Raw genomic sequence first — 19,661 nt, forward strand, 5'->3', positions numbered from 1 at the left:
TAAAATGCTTGTAAACAACGTCGCTTGCACTGTGGTTTTGAAGTCTGCACATAAGTTTATTTACCCTTCCTTTCGTTTCACCGACGTATACCAATCCGCAAAGGTTACACTCTAATCCGTAGACGACATTTGTCAATTTACAATTAACTTTAGTATTGAGAAGAATAGACCAAAAGTTAACTTTAGATAATATCTGTTTCGATCGTGGCTGTCCATGTAGGGTTTAACATATGTGCAATCATAAAAACAGTCATAGCTTACATAAAACCAGGTTCAACCCACCATTTTTTCTTAAAATGTCCTGTCCCAAATAAGGATTATGGCAGTTGTTATCAAACATGTCAAATAGTCCGTTTCTATGAATTTGGCGTTTGTTTTTGTTGCAGTTCAGTGTTTCTGTTGTTCCGTTGTTTTACTCTTATAGTTGATGTGTTTCCCTCGGTTTTAGTTTGTAACCCGGATTTGTTTTCGCTTAATCGATTTATGACTTTTGAACAGCGGTATACTACTGTTGCCTTTATTTATGACCAATTTTGCTGTTCGCTTTAGCTAGGTTCACGGCCTGAGTAGTCATACAACCTGTCGCAAGTTAACTTAGACAAGTCAAAATATCTGGTCATCAAGTTAACCAGGTGTACACGTTTTTAACGCATTCATCTGTATCCATTGTTAGCTATGATATAGTTAATATATAACAGTCAACCAAATCATGATGGCGTCAGTAAAATGTTAAAAAAAATGACTCCATCAGTCAGAACTCATTGTTGAATAGCTGCCTCTTGAGCAGCAAACATATATTATGAAAACATAATACTAAATGATATCCCTGGAATATCATCTGTTTTGTCGAAAGATAAAATTTGAAACAAGGAAATTTTATATTTAGTTAATAATGTGCCCGTTTTCGTAGCTTTTTATATTAGACGGAATTACTAGCATTCGTTTCCTAAAACAGCTGATGTATCGAAAATCTTGTGTATAATTTACGTATGACTGATTTGATACGTTCAAAAAGATTTGGCTGTTCTTCACATACTCTTTATACTTGACTGCTCTTTTATTTTTAAATATTGATTTTCAAATCAAGATGCTCACTGTGACATATTATACGGCATATGACCTACCAATCAACTTATCGAGAACGTTGCAATTGGTACAAAAAAGGAAAACATTTGGACACTTTAATTTTTTTTTGTCAACTCTCAATCAGCTCTGCAAATTCATTTTTGTTATTTGTAAAGTGTTGGGATGTGTGTGAAAGAGAGTGGAAAAAGAGGGGCGAAAGATACAAAAGGGACGTTCAAACTCATAAGTCGAAAAAAAAACAGACAACGCCATGGCTAAAAAGAAAAAGACGAACAGACAATCAATAGTACACAAAACACAACATAGACAAACTAAAGACTGAGCAACACGACCCTCTACAAAAACTGGAAAGGAGACTTCTCATCAAACATTTACATTATTATCAGAAATATATGAACATTTTGGAGAAAAGTTAATTTTTTTATATTTTTGAAAATAAGCACGCATGTATTTGTTTTCATAAATTTTATTTATAGAGATTGCCATATAAGATATACGATTGATGAGTTGAATTTGTATACTATTGATTTTATTTTAATATAGTGAGTTGAGGTTAATTTCCTTGTTTTAATTGATTTGTTTGCATTTTAATGACTCTTTTGAATTTCATAAACTGTTGGCACAGATATATGGCTCGCTGTGTGTTATTTAGAACGTATAATGCAAATGTTGAAATGACAATACTTCTACAAATAAACTGTTTCTATGTCAATTGGCAATGTAGCCATTGTTTTTCAACGGCCTATTAAATATCTTTGACTTAACGTTAGTAGTTCCTCTTCAACTGGCTTTGACAGTTGATGACGCCATGACCACCGACGCCGCCATCGATAATGTCGACTTCATTGCAAGAAACAAACAGCAAACGTGAGAATCTCTTCGGCGAGACAATAAATAAGAATTTACCAGATATCAACTGATTTATTTATGATTTACATTTGTTATTTGATATTTCAGATACTATTGTTTGTTTTTAAAATCTGTGTATTTAAAGATACAGCCTGGATGATCATTTTATTTTAGTACTTTATTTGCCTACGCGTTTATAGGAAATAGATTGAAATGGTCCGTACACAACCATCTTTTATTGTTTGAACATTCGTTAGTAGCAGCTGTTGATAAATCATCTTCATAAAAGATGTTATATATTCTCGTTAAACCACTATGATTTCCTGCAAATAAAGAGTGACACATATTTTCATTAAAATAAATGACTTAAAAATTTCCAGCACCTGTTGCAACATTTATTGATAATAAGTTAACGAAAAGTTAGAAAAAATTAAAATTTGTATTGCATTACGATGATTCAATACTGATAATTAGATTAACAGTAGTATGCACAGAATGAAAACGTATCAATAAACTACCAATGAATTCAAAATGACTCAGCTCTATGTCGAAACATTGTATATATGTTGGTAACAACTATGAAAGTACCATCTGTGATTCACGTGAAACATGTGGCGATAAATAAATGCTCCAGCTTACAATTAGTTCGTCAAAGAGACAGCAACATACAGAAAAAAGTAACCAAAAGTCATCCAAGGACAACAAACAGAAACATAGATACAATATGTCAAGCTCTAAGCAGTATCTAGTCGAAACAAACACGTTGTGAATAAATTTATCAAAAAAAAAACAAAGATCTTCCATCAACTATATAAACAACAAAAACCTTTAAGATATGACAAAAACAATCATTGATGAGATTACATTGTTTGTCATAATTACGCATATTAATATGTGACGAGATTGAAATAGTTATTTGAGATTTGAGATCTAACCCCTTCAACTTTTTAAAACCGATATCTGGAGTTACAAAAGGAACATATTAGTAATACAAAATGTACAGTTGACCTATCATACATCTGATGAACTAGAAGAACTCATGTCATATAGAAAGCTCGAGCTGATGCTTTATTTTTAAATTGACTTTTGTCAAATAAACATTGTCGAAAATTTGCCTAAATCTTATATAATATTACGTATGATGGAAAAAAAGACGTAAAAACAAGAGGAGGTTGGTAAAAAAATGTAAGCTGAATATCTACATACATGAACATCTCTAAACTCATCATAGATACCAGATACGTCTGTGTTTTCTAGACTTTATCTTACTAGAAACATGTGCTATGTTTTCAATTTTAAACAAATAATGAAATTTACTTAGGTTTTCATCTTTTTAAAATTTACTGGCCCCATATATACCCTTTGACTATAAAAATAAGAAGATGTGGTATGATTGCCAATGAGACAACTATCCACAAGAGAACAAATGACACCGAAATTTTAAAACAACTATAGGTCACCGTACGGCCTTCAACAATGAGCAAAGCCCATACCGCATAGTCAGCTATAAAAGACCCCAAAATGACAAATGTAAAACAATTCAAACGAGAAAACTAACGGCCTTATTTATGTCCAAAATAATGAACGAAAAACAAATATGTTACACAGCAACAAACGACAACTACTGAATTACAGGCTCCTGACTTGGGACAGGCACACACAGAATGTGGCGAGGTTAAACTTGTTTGAAGGCGCCAACCCCCCCCCCCCCCCCCCCTTCTAACCTGGGACAGTGGTGTATAAGTACAATGTAAGAACAAACTAAAACATCAGTTGAAAAAGGCTTAACTCATCAGATGGATACAAATAGAAATACATCTAACAAATACACAGAGTGGACGTGGGCGGGTACTTATACATTCCCACAACAAAAAGACACTAAGTACAGATCTGAGAGTACTCGCAGTTACTGACTAGCACACTGTGGAACGAATTTATATAACTGACTATCTTAACATGTGGCATTTAGATAAGTGGCCGGTCAAAGTGACCAAGTCTTCAATATTAAGAACCTACTTCCATTGGTCAATACAATAACAAATGCCAACAAAGCAAGTTGATAGCTTTCATGTGTTTTCTGCATTTTCAGTCGTTCATCATCAATTTCTACATCTGTTGTTTGGGCGAAACTTTTTTCAACATTTTCTTCATCGTCAAGTTGTTTTTATAAAGGGACGTAACACTGCTACTAACTGTATATCAAAATAAGACACGCCCACTAACCCCATATTAAATATACAGGGTCTCCATTGGTTTTTTTTAACCAATTATATTCCTTGAATATATAGGAGGTTAGATAATTAACATTTTATAACGAATTATTTGCAGAAAATTACAGCATTATTGATATTTCATGTCAACACAGACATTTTAACCACTGAGTTAATTCAGTACGCAAGAGGCGTATTTTGTATACCAAAAAAAAACTCACCAGAGGCGCTAGAATCAAAACAGCTGGAAATTTTATTCAATAACAAAACTAGAGAACATTGTGCAAATATCAAACTTTTAAAAGGATGAGTCACCTCACATTTCCTTTCACTCGTAATTCCATTCGATATGGTATATATATGTGTGTATTGTTTGGTCCATCAGAAGGCTGACATGTGATAATTTGATCACAATTTGATGTAATGCAATTAATATGAGAGTATATTCAGAAAACGGTAACAAGTATCCACATTTCACTAGATTAATTGTATATTTTATTCATACTTTTTATTAAAATAATGAAGCGAAAATAAAAATTATCATTTAATATCTACCTTTCTTGGTCTACTGTCACCTTTCCTTCCTGAAATATTAACGAGCGATCCATGAGCAAAAATGTTAATGCTAATTTGACGTGTATAATACGATATGTACACGGAACTGAAGAGACTGGAGGTTTTTTATCAGGACATTGCTGACCTTAATTTTCGTAAAAATATTCTAAGCAAAACATATTCCTTCATTTTGCTCACTATATTGGAGGACGTTTTTGTCATCAACACACACTGTACATATGAAAATAAGAAAATGTGGTATGATTGCCAAAGAGACAACTCTCAGCCAGAGACCAAATGACATGGAAGTTAACAACTAAAGGTCACCGAATGACCTTCAACAATAAGCAAAATCCATACCGCATATTCAGCTATAAAAGGCCCCGATATGACAAATGTAAAAAAATTAAAACTAACGGCCTGATTTATGTACAAAATAATGAGCGAAAATAAATGATACACAGCAACAAACGATAAACATTGATTTACAGGCTCCTGACTTGGGACAATCACATACAGAATGTGTCGGGGTTAAACTAGTTTGCTAGTTTGTTTTATAAAAAAATAATACAAAAAACCCGAACTCTAATGTAGATTCAAAAAAGGGGAAGTCCATTTAAACTGACAAAATGAAAAACTTTATCAACCAAAGGAACGAATGCAAAACAACTATCATATTCCTGACTTAGAACAGTCATATTTCGAAGAGAAAATGGTGGGTTGAACCTGGTTGTATAGCTAAATGAAGCTAAACCTCCCACTTGTATGACAATTGTTTATAGTTCCGTTGTATTGACAAAATTTGGTGAGCAACCAAAAACAGACATTATACATGTAGGTTATTGTGACAATAATTGGGATCCAGCAGCCAAAACTGTGCAAACATACATCACAGACATACAACACAACTGAATTAAAAATTAAAACAAACATACAAATAAATCTAACAAAGACGCCAACAAAACAGTTGTTGAAGTTGATAGTAAATTTGACAAAGACGCCAACAAAAAAGTTTGTGTAGTTGATAGTAGATTGACAAAGAAGCCGATAAAAAAGTTTTATAGTTGATAATACATACCGTATATAGTATACCATTTCTCGATAAAGTACAAATTAAGTAAAATATAAATACAAGGGTAAACAAAACGGAAACAACACTGTAAAAACCTTTTGCGTATAAATCGCGAACATCATGACCAACCTTCACCAGGAACTCCCAAGGTCAAACGCCCTATAGCGGGATGTATAAATACCGAGCTACGTCAAAAGTCATAAGTCCAAAAGAAACATAATAGCACACAGATAAATAGAAGGATAAAGTAAATAAAATATTAGGTCTTGGTACTTTCCGATGAACGTTTTGAGAAAAAGGACGACATGTTCTTTGTCAAAACCCTAATACATTATTTTTTTGCTCAGACACCGATGACGTTTTACAAAGTCATAGTATCAGCTACAAGCTCTTGAATATCGTATGAGTTGAGAAATGTAAACTACATACGCGGAGTGAAGTTGATATATTGGTGCTAAGGTGAAAAAAGTTATAGTTTCGAAACTAGAATCGTCTCGTTTGTCATGGACTCTGGTACGGAGATGACCATTGTTGTCAAATTCGAGTATTTTCAGATAAAAAGAGAGAAATAAAGGTATTACATAAAATAGATATAATTCTGATTTAATACCTTTTTTCATCACTTTTCTGTGCAAATACTACATTTTCAGATAAGGAGCAGAGACAAGACTTTATACGCAAACATAGATAATTTTACTTAATAAATTGTTGAATTACTTAATAAATAGTTGAATTATGCTTATAATATATTTATACAAATTATTCAAGTAGTTAATATATAGACTTCAAGTAAATTGAATCAAATAACACAAACATATAAATGGTGAATTACCTTTTTCAAGTGTTGAATATTTACAAGATACAATTGCAAATCCAGCAGCGACTAACCCACAGCACATTACATACCACCACATCATGTTTGTGACATCATCTGCTAACCAAATATATATTATATATACAAGATAATTTCAACGGAATCAACGTAAAGGTTGATTATTTTCAAAGTTTTCAAAGAGAATATATCAAAAAGATATCCATTGTAACAACTTTTCTAACACTACCGACGGGAAATGACAATTCTTAAAGAAAAATAAATACAAGCACACAGTCGTTGTCGATCTGATGAGACCCAGGAAAATATTTAAGCAAAAGAATAGTCGTAAACATTAATGTTGCGACTGATAAACAAAACAATGCCATTAACAATAAATTTTGATAAATTACGTTATGTTTTCCTTTGTAAATAGTAACTTAAAATCAGCCTACCCTAAGACGCTTATGTATATCAACACTCATATAACATGTTTTTATATAGATTAGACCGTTGGTTTTCCTGTTTGAAAGGTTTTACACTAGTAATTTTTGGGGCCCTTTATAGCTTGCTGTTCGGTGTGAGCCAATGATCCGTGTTGAAGGCCGTACTTTGACCTATAATGGTTTACTTTTACAAATTGTGACATCGATGAAGAGTTGTCTCATTGGCACTTATACCACAATAAAAGAGTAATATTATATATATATATATATATAACACATAGCTGAGAGGGTGATACAAGGTTGACAATGTTTATTCGAGGGGTAAAAATCTGCTCTATGACTCTCTTAGCTATGTGATATTTAATTTGTTATAATGAATGTTCTGCCATTATTGTATTTTAAATTTTAAATTGAAAGTAATTAACTATGACGTAATGTACATAACAATGTTATTAGAAAAACAAAAAAAATTAAGCAAGAAGTATCTTTTATTTTGACATTCTAAAGTTCTAAGGCCAAAACGTAGAACTTAAGCATTGTCTAATCATTGATGAAAATTTAATTAATTTTCCTTTAAATCATCGATTTTGATTGGTCTGCAAGAGAGGGTGATATTAAAACAAATTTGTCCCCCACTGAGCCATGTGCTCATATTCATTTAACAAATTGTCTTTCTTTTTTGGGTAATTTTTATTGCTATATTAACCTATCATCTTGAATCTTTTAAGGAATTCAATTACAAGTAAAACCTGGTAGTGTCTAGTCTCATTGTCAAGCTAAGGTTAAAAGTAATTGTAATAAATTGACTCACCATCGTTTACATCTGAACGTTCACCTGATTTAAAAACACCTACAATTGCAAATGAAATATTTAATGAATTATTGTTTTGAAAACGAAAAATTTCATTGATTTTCATATTTTTTCATCACTTCTCCTTTTTGAATTTTCCTTCAAGTTCGGTATTTTTGTTATGCTTTTATACACATCAATGTGTTTTGTTGTCTTAAAGATATGTATTTATATGAATAAATTTTCGGTATCCTTCAAAGTTTATTGTCATTTCACGAAACTCTGATTAAAAGCAGGCCACCAGTTCGGGCATTGATAATTCTTACACAACCTAAACAACAACTGAGGGTACTTCAGTAATATGGCAAAAATGACAATGGAAAAGAGTCAATATATCAAAAATTACTACTACTTGATACATCAGAACAAAAAATAAATAAAAACAAAACAAAACAACTAACGTCTAATAATACTACAGCATAACCAAAAACGGATTATGTACTGAATAATTGTCAATAGCCAGGAGTTACTTTTCTTGGTCATGATCCACAGAAAATGTACTTTATGCTTTTAATATCGAAATGTTCTGGCTCAAACTCTATTGTTTCGATATACATGTATACTTTTTTTATTATTCTTCCCTTAGTTTATTTATTTTGTATTTACATTGAGTCATAGGTCAAATTTATTTGTTCAGTGTATGTTCAATGGTGTTAATATGTCTTTTGATTGAGTTAAGCTTTTTCAGTTGATATTTTATTGTGTGTCTTTCTATGTTGTGATGTTACACTATTGTTTCAGAAAGAGGGTGAAGGTTTGGTACCATTAAAACGTTTAAACCCTCTGCATTTGTTTGCACCTGTCCTAAGTCAGGAATCTGATGTTCAGTAGTTGTCGTTTGTTGATGTGGTTCATAAGTGTTTCTCGTTTCTCGTTTTTTATATAGATTAGACCGTTGGTTTTCCCGTTTGAATGGTTTTACACTAGTAATTTTTTGGGGCCCTTTATAGCTTACGGTTCGGTGTGAGCCAAGGCTCCGTGTTGAAGACCGTACTGTGACCTATAGTGGTTTACTTTTATAAATTTTTACTTGGATGGAGAGTTGTCTCATTGGCACTCATACTACATCTTCTTATATCTATATCATAGTTTTGTTTGAAATTATTAAGTATAAACATAATGAAGCATTCGTCATGTCTCCATGAGACGATGAAAAAAATCTAAATCTATTGTTTGTCATTGGAAACTCTATAAACTAAATAAAAATTCTAATTTAGAAAAAAAAATATTGCGTAAATATATGAAGGGACCCCCTCCGATAAGAAATTAAAAAAAAATAACGAAATGGTGTATTATGAATTAATGAAAGGAACACAATCATTATGAATTATCTAATGACGTTGATAAATCTATTTTTGTAATGGTTTTTCTAATTGTTAATATTTTATATATGAAGAAAAATTGAGAACAGTCATATGAGCCAGTCTCAAATAATACGATTTACGTTTTTGATAATACGAAAATGTTTCGAACGTCTGTCTTTGGTCATAAAATGATTATTAATGAAAGTAAATTAAAATTTGAATATAAACTTTGAACACATACCTGTCGTTCCTTCAGAAACATAACTTAAACTAGTTGTGTTTTCACAATTATATGGATTTCCACGACAGGCACATATATTACCACTTTCTAGATCTGTAACAAATAAACATATATAGAATGACCAATAAAATTGCATAATTATTTATTGATACGGCACACGCGTCTTAATGGATCACAGCTGTTCGGTCATGCCCTCAGACGTATAATGAGCACTTGGGTGAAATATCCTTTCAAGAAGCCTGACCATGTGTATGCTTTATCTTCTCTCCACGACAAATATGATGTTGCTTAAGCAGACATAGCCTCTAACAGAAACCTAATTAAAAAACTCCGAATTTACATAAAGCCGTGAATCCCACATATACATGACATACACCGCTAAGTCATTCACGAAGTAGGAGATTTTAAAAGATCACACCATCCTTCTGTCTTTAATTAATTAAATCAAAACGGAAGATGAAAATCTCCCGTCTTTATACCGGAAACTTACATTTACCAAAAATCCTTACGAAAACTATATACAGCCAGTCATTCAATATGTTCGACTATAACCTTCTTTCTACAGTAAAAGATGGCCTTTAGAAATATTGTGATAAGATATATTCAACCATAGGTGCCAATCGTATGTGGTTTCTTTAAAGATCTGCTACAAAATCATTAATCACAATCATTCCAATTTTGTAATAATATCAAAACTGTTGGTTTTCTAAGCTTTACACTACTATTCCTCATGCTCAATTGAAAGATCTAAAGTATTGTCTGATTAAACAGAGTTTTTTCTACAAACATTAGAATCGAAATGACGAAACACCGTACTGATTCCAAAAACAAATACACCAAAAATGCTTATTTTTTAAAATGCTTTACTATTTGATCGACAATATATTTACTGAGTTTGCCTGATTGATATTTCAACAGACAGTTGGTATCCCAATAAGTGCTACTAATTGTTTACCCCTACTGGCCGACTTGATTTAGTCCTGTCAGTAAATGAGTAAAAAATAAACTGAAAACGCCATGGCAAAAAACGAAAAAGACCAAAAGACAAACAACAGTATACAAAACACAACATAGAAAACTGATGACTTAGCAACACGAATCCCACCAAAAACTGGGGGTAATCTCTGGTCCTCAATAACCTGCATATCAGTGAAATATTGCATTATATATATCCCAAATGAACTTTGGATTTATGATACTACATCACAAGAAGGTCTGCATTACGTCTTTATCTTTTTCCCGATTTAGACACAGATAGACGAATTCAAACTAGAATCTATGACAAACGTTATGGTATCAACTGTCCATTTCTCAGCAGTAACATATCCTCTGGCTCATCTTACAGAGTTTAAATATCGCAAATGATACGATACGCACGTGCATGTTCAAACTATACGGAATTCATTAGCAAGGGTGTGCTCCTTATACAAAATACTGCTCAACCGGAGTTATAAAGAAGAAATTGACACTTCATAATTTTTATGGTCATTATTACGACTTGGTTGACCGACACGATATGTCTTTGTCTCAACTAACTAGTTTCATCTTTGATCTGTAGATACTATAATAGTCGTCTAATCTGTAATTTTACCGATTGTCTTATATTCCTAGGCCTAATTGTGACATTTCTCTTGGTCTCTCCCAGTTTTGTTTTTTACCTTGATTTGCCGGCTTAATCAGTTTATGAGATTTAAAAACGGTATTTTTAGTTTAAACATATTTTATTTACTCAAAGTAAAATGGATTGGACACAAGTAAACCATACTTATGAAGTCCGCTCCGAATAACAATAAATTACAATACAATATTAATGTGAGCATGCAATAATTCAGAATATACAATACTATAAGAGTCTATCTATTGAAAAAAAAGATAAACAATAATAACGGAAACATTGGTAATGATGATGAGGATGATGACGTGAATGTACCGCAAATACACTATTAGTATCATATAACAAGAAATCTCTCAGACCTTTTAATAAACTCGAATACGTGTTTAAATATATTGACGTTTTGTTCATACGAAAGGTTCGGAATACCAGATGTTAGTAACTTAACATTTAATATAAGGTCACCAGGGAGCCATCTTAGATTGTTCATCAGAATTTCTCTCTGGTGTGTATATAAAGAACAGTCGAAAAGGAAATGGTGTACAGTCTCAATGTTGCATTTACAAAAACAAGATGGGTCAGCAATTTAATTGACTCTAAACAAGTCATAGTTCAAGAAAGATGAATAGCATCTGAATTGTGTTAGAATTATATTTAGTTTCCTCGGTTCATATAAATAGTGCTTCGGTACATCTTATTTATAGTATTTAGCCTTTTTAATTGGATTTTAAATTTTGAGATAGAGTCTAATTTTCGAAGGGACAAATCGGTATGATTCCATAATCTAATAGTTGATGGTATAAAAGATTCTTTAGTAAGGGATAATCTACAAAAAGGAACAATGATATCATTGCCATTTTGCAAGGGATATACAGTTGTGCTCTGTACACTGGGTGGAACTAGATTACATAGATAATCCGGAGCATGTTTATATTGAATGTTATAAAACATTTGTAATTTTCGTCTTTTCCTCCTGTCAGCTAAAGTTTCCCACCCAACTTCCTCATACAGATTTTCAGATTTTGTAAATATAGGCAAACCAGTAACTATTCTAGCAGCTTCTAGCTGCAGACTTTCAAGTTTATTAGCATATCCTATCCCACAATTATCCCAAACCTCAGTTGCATATTCAAAAATTGGTCTTATAAATACTATATAGAGTTTTTCCTACAAAGTTGATACTTGATTTTTCTCAGTATATTTAAATGTTTCGTTACACTAATAATCAGATTGTCTATATGGCTTTTCCACCAAGCATCAGAGCAAAACGTTACCCCAAGGTGTTTATGACATTTTGTAATAGGAATTTCTTTGTTATTTAAGCAGAATTTTAGATCTGGAGCGTCATTATTTGAAAAAATCATTATTTTTGTTTTGTCTGGATTAAAAGACATAAGCCACCTTCTTGACCATTCGTTCAGCTCCTCGAGGTCACGACCAATAACATTTTTTTATATGTTCTTTGTCGTGCCCTGAGTAATTAAACGAAGTGTCATCCGCATAGAGTCTGGTCAGGGATGCGAGTTTCTCTGCAATGTCATTTATATATATTATAAATAATAAGGGACCAAGGACTGATCCTTGAGGTACTCCAGCTGAAAGACTGCAAAATGAGGATGATGATTTATTAATCACAACTTTTTGTTTCCTATCACAAAGATAACTCTCAAACCAGTTAAATAAATTACCATGTATTCCGTAAGCTTTCATTTTATGTAAGAGCCCTCTATGCCATACCTTGTCAAAAGCTCTAGAAAAATCGCAAAAGACAAAACAATTTATTTCCTTCTTTTCTAGTGAGTTAAGAATACAATTATACATTTCTAGTAGCTGATGTACAGTTGAGTATTTTGGCAAAAATCCAGACTGATATTCATAAATTAGCTTATTCATATGTAGATGATTATATAGTATTACATGTTTAAAAACAATTCGTTCCATGATTTTACCTACACAGCTTATTAAAGAGATTGGCCTATAGTTTGAAGGTAATGACGAATCACCTTTTTTTTAAAATAGCAATAACATTTGCAACCTTCCAGCTAGAAGGATACTTACATTGTTGAAGAGATTTATTTAATATTATTTGTAAAGGAACCGACACTTTCTTAGGGCAAATTTTCAGCATTCTGTGACTAATTATATCTGGTCCCGATGCCTTATTCGAATCAATAGTTTTGATAATATCAATTATTTCAGTTTGATTTATGTATATATCTTGAATATTAGTATTAGTTTTTACTTTAAATTCTGGAACAGGAACATTTTCTTTCTCGAGGTTGGTTATCAAACCAAAATATTTGTTCAACAGGTCGCACTTCTCACTATCCTCATAAACTATGTCATTGAAATCCTCATCGTTTATTATGTTTTGAAGAGGAGGAATATTATTTGAACTCTTGTTCGACTTGATTAACATTTTCATTATTTTCCAATAGTTTTTTGAATTTGGAGCATTACTCAATATAATATTATCTAAATTAGTTTCAAATCTTTCCTTAGCGATCTTTTTTAAATTGTTAACTTTGTTTCTCTGTTTCTTGTACTTTGCAACATCTGATTCTCTTTTATATTTCAGGGCATTTTTTTCTAAAACGGTCTCGTTTTCGAATTTCTCTTTTTAATTCACCATTAAACCATGGTTTATCAGAACTACGTATAGTAACTAATTTAGTTGGAATGCACTCCCTCGCGATATTTAAGAATGATTCAGTAAAGATTCCAGATAGTTCATCCACATCTTTATTATCAGGAAGCAGTGCATTCCAGTCAACGTCGTCCATTTTTTCAGAGAATTTAACTGTATCAACTTTTTCATAAATCCACACTTCTCTTTTATACGAACGTGTAACAGTTGTCGGACACTCGAGAAAAATGATTGGTGCATCGTGGTCGCTTATATTAGCAGGCGTTGGTATAACATCTGAGATATAGTACGACAAAGTGTCACTTAAAATAATTGGATCGAGTAGTGTGCTACTATGATTTGTCATTCGAGTTGGTTTATCAATAACATTTTTCGTAAATTAAATATATTTAGAATTTCTATTAGTTTGTTGTTTTGCGTCTTGAATAAATCACTGTTCAGGTCACCGGTAATTACGATATTTTCATTGAATTGATAAGCCAATCCTATTGCATGATTTAAGCGTGTCCAATAATGACCGTCTGTCAATTCGGGAGGTCGATAGGTGTTACAGAGTAAGAATGTTTGACCTTTAGCACGGATTTCAACCCAGAGAGATTCATCTGATTGATTTTCAAGATCATTTCTACGAAGAATACCAATATCGTCTTTAACATAAATAAGGAGGCCGCCGCCAAAATTGTTACGATCTTTTCTGATGATTTTATTTGAAAATGAATCTAGTTCTAGATCTTTGTCGCATATATTTGAATCTAAGTGTGTCTCTGTGATAGCTAAAATATCAAATTCATCACTGAAATTGTCTAGGAACTCTAGTTTATTCTTTATACTACGGATATTTAAAGTGCATATTGAAATGGATTTTTCAATGACCGTTAAGGGTGTATTCGATTCCTTCATTTCACTAGGACCAGGATTTGTTTCAATATTCCCAATGATTAGGATAAAGTGAAGTACAAAAAACAGAAAAACTATGTCGATGTTTGGATTTACTGACTGTAGAAGAAAAAGTGAGAAGATTAAACAAGTAGACCGTAAGTTGGTTATAAATATTTCGTAATAAGAACTAGACCGACAGTCGTGAAAACTGAAAGATTTTTTTCTTGTCATATGAAATGAACCTATGGCTGCCCTGTAGTCTTCTATACTGTTACCCATTTGGGTTCAGTATAGCAAATAAGTTACAGCAAATTGCAGCCAAACGATCCATGCATACCTGAAAATACACACACAACACCATCATCATCATCATAGAAACAAAATGAAAATATATGTACAAAATATCACAATGTATGGACAAAATTGAAAGAGAAAAAAACAAATAGATGTGGGCAGTCATTTTTGTAGGATATGGGATTTATATTTAAATTACATAATTAGGGATGATGGAGATATTTTAACAACTTTCTTACTTTGAACTTGTGGTAGGTTTTAGATATATAAATAAAGCAAATATGGTGAAGATAGAAATACAAATAATACTTCTACCGCAACTTGATTTTACTTCAAAATAATTGAATGACATATAAACGCAGAGTACATGTGAACCCAAGCAAACAAGTCCTACATCCCAACATTAAATTAATAAATTGATCTGCTTTGTTTTTTAAAAGTGAGAATGAGGCAAAAACTTTTTCAGTGTAAGACTTGTGTTATAAAAAAAGAGATGATGACGAATAATTAGAACAATAGTAAGTAAATCATGACATTCTAATTGATATGTAGACAGGAATGCTAATACCAAGCATACTATTAACTGGTCTGAAATTACTTTCACTAGTACAAAATTATATGACATACGATGTCACCTGTTTAAAAGAATGTTTTTTAGTGCATATTCGCATTCAAAGGAACACGTTTGGGTACATTTTATTGAGACAGTAATCTATCAACCAAAACAAACTACAATAGAAAACAAATTTGGACTTTAAATAAATGTTGTCAATAACTTACAAAATACATTTTGTTGTAAGATTTTCATGCATGAGTATGCATATATACACATTTGTTTAAAATAGGCGATTCGCTTTTAAGTGTATGATTTTTTTTTTTCGTCGGCACTTATAAACTTTATGCTTTCTAAAGGTTGTGAATTAGTAAAAAGAAAATATTTTCATACGGGTTAATTGGTTATAAATGAAGAAAAATACTTTCGAGGAGAGATACTGTTTAAAATATTTTTGAACGTTTTAAGTTTCTGTCGCATACCCTAGTATTAGGCCGGATGGTTATACAACGAACAAGATGTACTATAGGTTGGTTTTGGTAAATTTTAACATAACTATTGACTTAATATGTTGATTTTCATCAAGAATGAAACAACAGATTCACAAACAATTATGAACAGAAATTGTAGCAGTAAACACATGAATTCGTCATTGTCAGAGAGAAAAGATGAACTTATTATGGTCTTTCATCAGGGGTCTGTTCATTAGCTTGTGTCACAGGTAATTGTAGATCATCTTGGTCTCTCATTGGACGCTGAAGAGCATTAATGTCCTCCCACTCATTTATTATTTTTTCCTGCTATTTTCGGTTCTTTTGGCAAATATTTTTTCATCAGCAGTCCAGTAAGCAGTTATGTTACCATTATATTTCATCTGGGCTAATGTTTGTACAAGCGTGGTTCTAAATTTGGTCAAATTTTCCGTGATAAATGTACCATTTTCATCATTTTTTAGTATTTTTTCATTGGAATAGACCAGATGTTTCTTCCTGTACGAAACAAATCTTGCGATAACTTGGGATTTACCATTTCGTGGCTTCCCTATAACATGGGTCCTGCCAATGTCATCAATGTTGATGTCTAGATTCATTTTATTTTGACAGATTTCAAGTATCAAACGATCAGTATTAACTGGGTGCTGGATTTGACCTTGACCATCGACAGGGACTGGAACATTATGAAATCTGACACTGGTTCGTCTAGAATATTGCTCCTGATTTTCAAGTCGAGTCTCGAAATCTTTTATTTTATTATATTGTGAATCGAGTTCCTTTGTTCTAGACGGTCTTTACAACATTGTTCCATGCGGTGTACTTGAATAAACAGTTTACAAATATTCTGATTGTTATTTGCAATTTGTTTTTCTTGACTGATTATTTTTTCAGACATGGGTTTTATTTGTTCCACGACACAGGTTTTGACTTCTGCTTCAATAATTGGACTCAGAGCTTCGCTTAACTTTTGCGTCAGAACTGGTATTATGGTGTCTAGAACCTCGGGACTGGACAGAGCTTCGAGAACTTTGTTAGCAACACTTTTATTCAGACTTGTAGGTTTTTTTTTTTCAATGTCTCGCTAATATCGCCGATAGAGTTGCGTCTACGGATTTGTCTAGTTTGTTGTTTTTGAGTACCTGGTAGGTTTTCAGGACTTTCAGGGTTACCTCGTTTACCACGTTTACCAGGGTTATATATTGAAGGAGTTGTATCTGTGTTTGGTTGTGAACATGTAAATAAAACTTCTTGCTCAGTGTCATTGTTTTTACTCATGGCGGTATCCATTTTGTTTACATCCATTGTGAGTAGTGTCCGAATGTTTTAAATGTGTAGGAAAATGTCACTTGAAATCTAACTTCACGCTAATATTCGCTTTATAATATCAGCACTTATCTTAGTAATATAATATTACACCACCCATCAATGATATTACACTAATTATCCCATTTTTTGGGAGGACTCGTTTAACCTGTCATTTCTGTTTGGCGCATGCTCGTTTCGTAAAAACGGTATCAAATGGTACCTATATTCAGTACAAAGGCTTGGTGAATACAATTAAAAAACTGTTGCATCTAATCAATTCAAACCAAAGTAATAATCGTAAGCAGTAAGGAAATAAATCCGTCAGATGTCAACATTGATTATGGGAGTTTCAAAGTTTTATTTAGGGAAGTTGAAAATTGTTGAACTATACCAATAGGCAATCGAAAATCATTAGTCCTTAACGAAACAAACAATATTATGACCAAAATAGGTAAAATAGGGTCAGTGTTGAAGGCCGTACTTTGACCTATAATTATTTACTTTTTACACATTGTGACTTGGATGGAGAGTTGTCTCATTGCCACTCATACCACATCTTCTTATTTTTAAGTCTACAAAACACTTCAAAGAAAATTAAGATTTAGGAACACAAAAAATTATGGTGAAAACTTATGTGAACTAATGTCCTGCTATAGGGTTACAATTTTCTTTTCAACTGATGGTTACCTTGAGTGGGTCATTATATGTAAAATTCAGATCACGGATAGGTTAAACAAACTCGTTAATAAGTGATATACTATCAATCAAGAACGGTGTTATGACATAGATAGTTGAAAAACAACAGCAATAACACCCATTTAATTTATCAAATTATCATGGCGACAGTAAACTTTCAATGCGATGACATATACATCATCATCTAGAACACTTGATTATGAATCTTCACTGTAAACAGCAACCCTTTATCGAACAGTTAAAATCAAAATATGTCTTTAAAATTATAACAGTGACAAAGTCCCCCTTTTATTCCCGTCTTGGCTGCCAATCCACCTATGACAATCTGAGATAAGTCTGGAAAAGATAGCTCATATATACTCTTTCGAATTAAAATGTGTATTAACATATTTCGAATGTAAACCCAATTGATAGCGTACTGAATTTAAAAGAGAAAACAATAATAATATATAACTATATACCTGTTTTGTATGTAGAAACATTACTAGTACTAGCCATAGTTTTACTGTTGGTTTGGCTTCCCAAATTGTCCTGCCTATGATCTGGATTTATAAACAATAAATGTATCAAGATGTATCAGTGATTAACCACTTAATCTTCATCTTCGGAATGATATATAAAGTAAACAATTATTAATAGACGCAACATGAAATACATGATACACACTGGCATAAAAAAGGGGCTATTATATATGACACTTCATTTTCATAATTTAAGTTGACCTTAGACCAAGCAGAAGGTTAATACAATGTTTTTCTTTTTTATCCTACCAAATAATAACATGAGAATACCTCTTATGTTTATAAAACTCATCAAAGATATAAAAGCATGAAAGAGGTTCTTTGGTAGTCAATTGCAACTACAATACAAAAATACGGAAGTATATAATATGATTGACAATGAGACAACTATTCACCAGATACCAAATGACGTGGATGTAAGCAATTATAAGTCACGCCCTTTCGCAATGAGCTGAACCATACCATGTAGTAACCTTAAAAAGCTTTGTATATTCATGTGAAGATGTATGCGCCGGAACAATAAATTCACAAAAACGTATTTCTGCAGTGAGACCGTAAGTTATTTTACATTTTACAAAAAAAAGGACCTCCCAAAACGTTTGGAGCTACTGTGCTCATCCCTGTGTAAAGTGCGTTTTTATTTTTCAACGGTGTTGTTTGCCCTTCTTATGAGTTTTATTTCAACCATCGGAAAAGACAAGCGAAAGATACCATAGGCATATTCAAACTCACAAATCAAAAATAAACTGACAACCCCATTGCTGAAAAAGAAAAAGACCAACAGACAAACAACAGTACACAAAACACAACATAGAAAACTAAAGACTGAGCAACACGAACACTATCAAAAACTGGGGGTAATCTCAGGTGCTACGGAAGGGTAAGCAGATCCTGCTCCACATATGGCACCCGTCATGTTGCTCAAGTAAGTATAATTTGGTAGGTCACATTCGGGGAAAAGGGGACGGGATTGTCGTTACGTCATTTAGAACATCTCCTCTATCATCTGTGAAACGGATATTCCATAACGGTCAACCAACTCGTGATGACGTCCGTAAAATTTACGATGGGATAATTTCTACTTCACCACTTGGAACTCTTGGTTTAATAGCTTCCTTATAAGTAGCAACCCTCTTCGTCATTTATTTAAACTTTCCTGGGAATAAAATGATCCTTAGACGTTTTAATGGTGTGTTTTATTGAATACCTTAAATGATTTATGTGTATTTCGGTTTC

General features: G+C 32.4%; 1 protein-coding gene across 3 annotated transcripts in view; it reads right to left on the minus strand.

Moving 5' to 3' along the window:
* Nucleotides 1–2,005: 2,005 nt before the first annotated feature.
* LOC127705146 (uncharacterized) overlaps nt 2,006–19,661 on the minus strand; it is a 39,866-nt gene continuing 22,210 nt past the window's right edge. For all 3 annotated transcript variants that reach the window (XM_052209396.1, XM_052209397.1, XM_052209398.1), the window contains 6 exons: nt 18,366–18,446; nt 9,425–9,517; nt 7,841–7,879; nt 6,605–6,703; nt 4,701–4,729; nt 2,006–2,258 (listed from right to left, as the gene is read on the minus strand). In XM_052209396.1, the coding sequence (XP_052065356.1) occupies nt 2,241–2,258; nt 4,701–4,729; nt 6,605–6,703; nt 7,841–7,879; nt 9,425–9,517; nt 18,366–18,446 (359 nt within the window). In that variant the 3' untranslated portion in view covers nt 2,006–2,240. The remainder of the gene's footprint in view (nt 2,259–4,700; nt 4,730–6,604; nt 6,704–7,840; nt 7,880–9,424; nt 9,518–18,365; nt 18,447–19,661) is intronic.

This window comes from Mytilus californianus, unplaced genomic scaffold (assembly GCF_021869535.1).
Source record: "Mytilus californianus isolate M0D057914Y unplaced genomic scaffold, xbMytCali1.0.p SCAF_6, whole genome shotgun sequence".
NCBI lineage: Eukaryota > Metazoa > Mollusca > Bivalvia > Mytilida > Mytilidae > Mytilus > Mytilus californianus.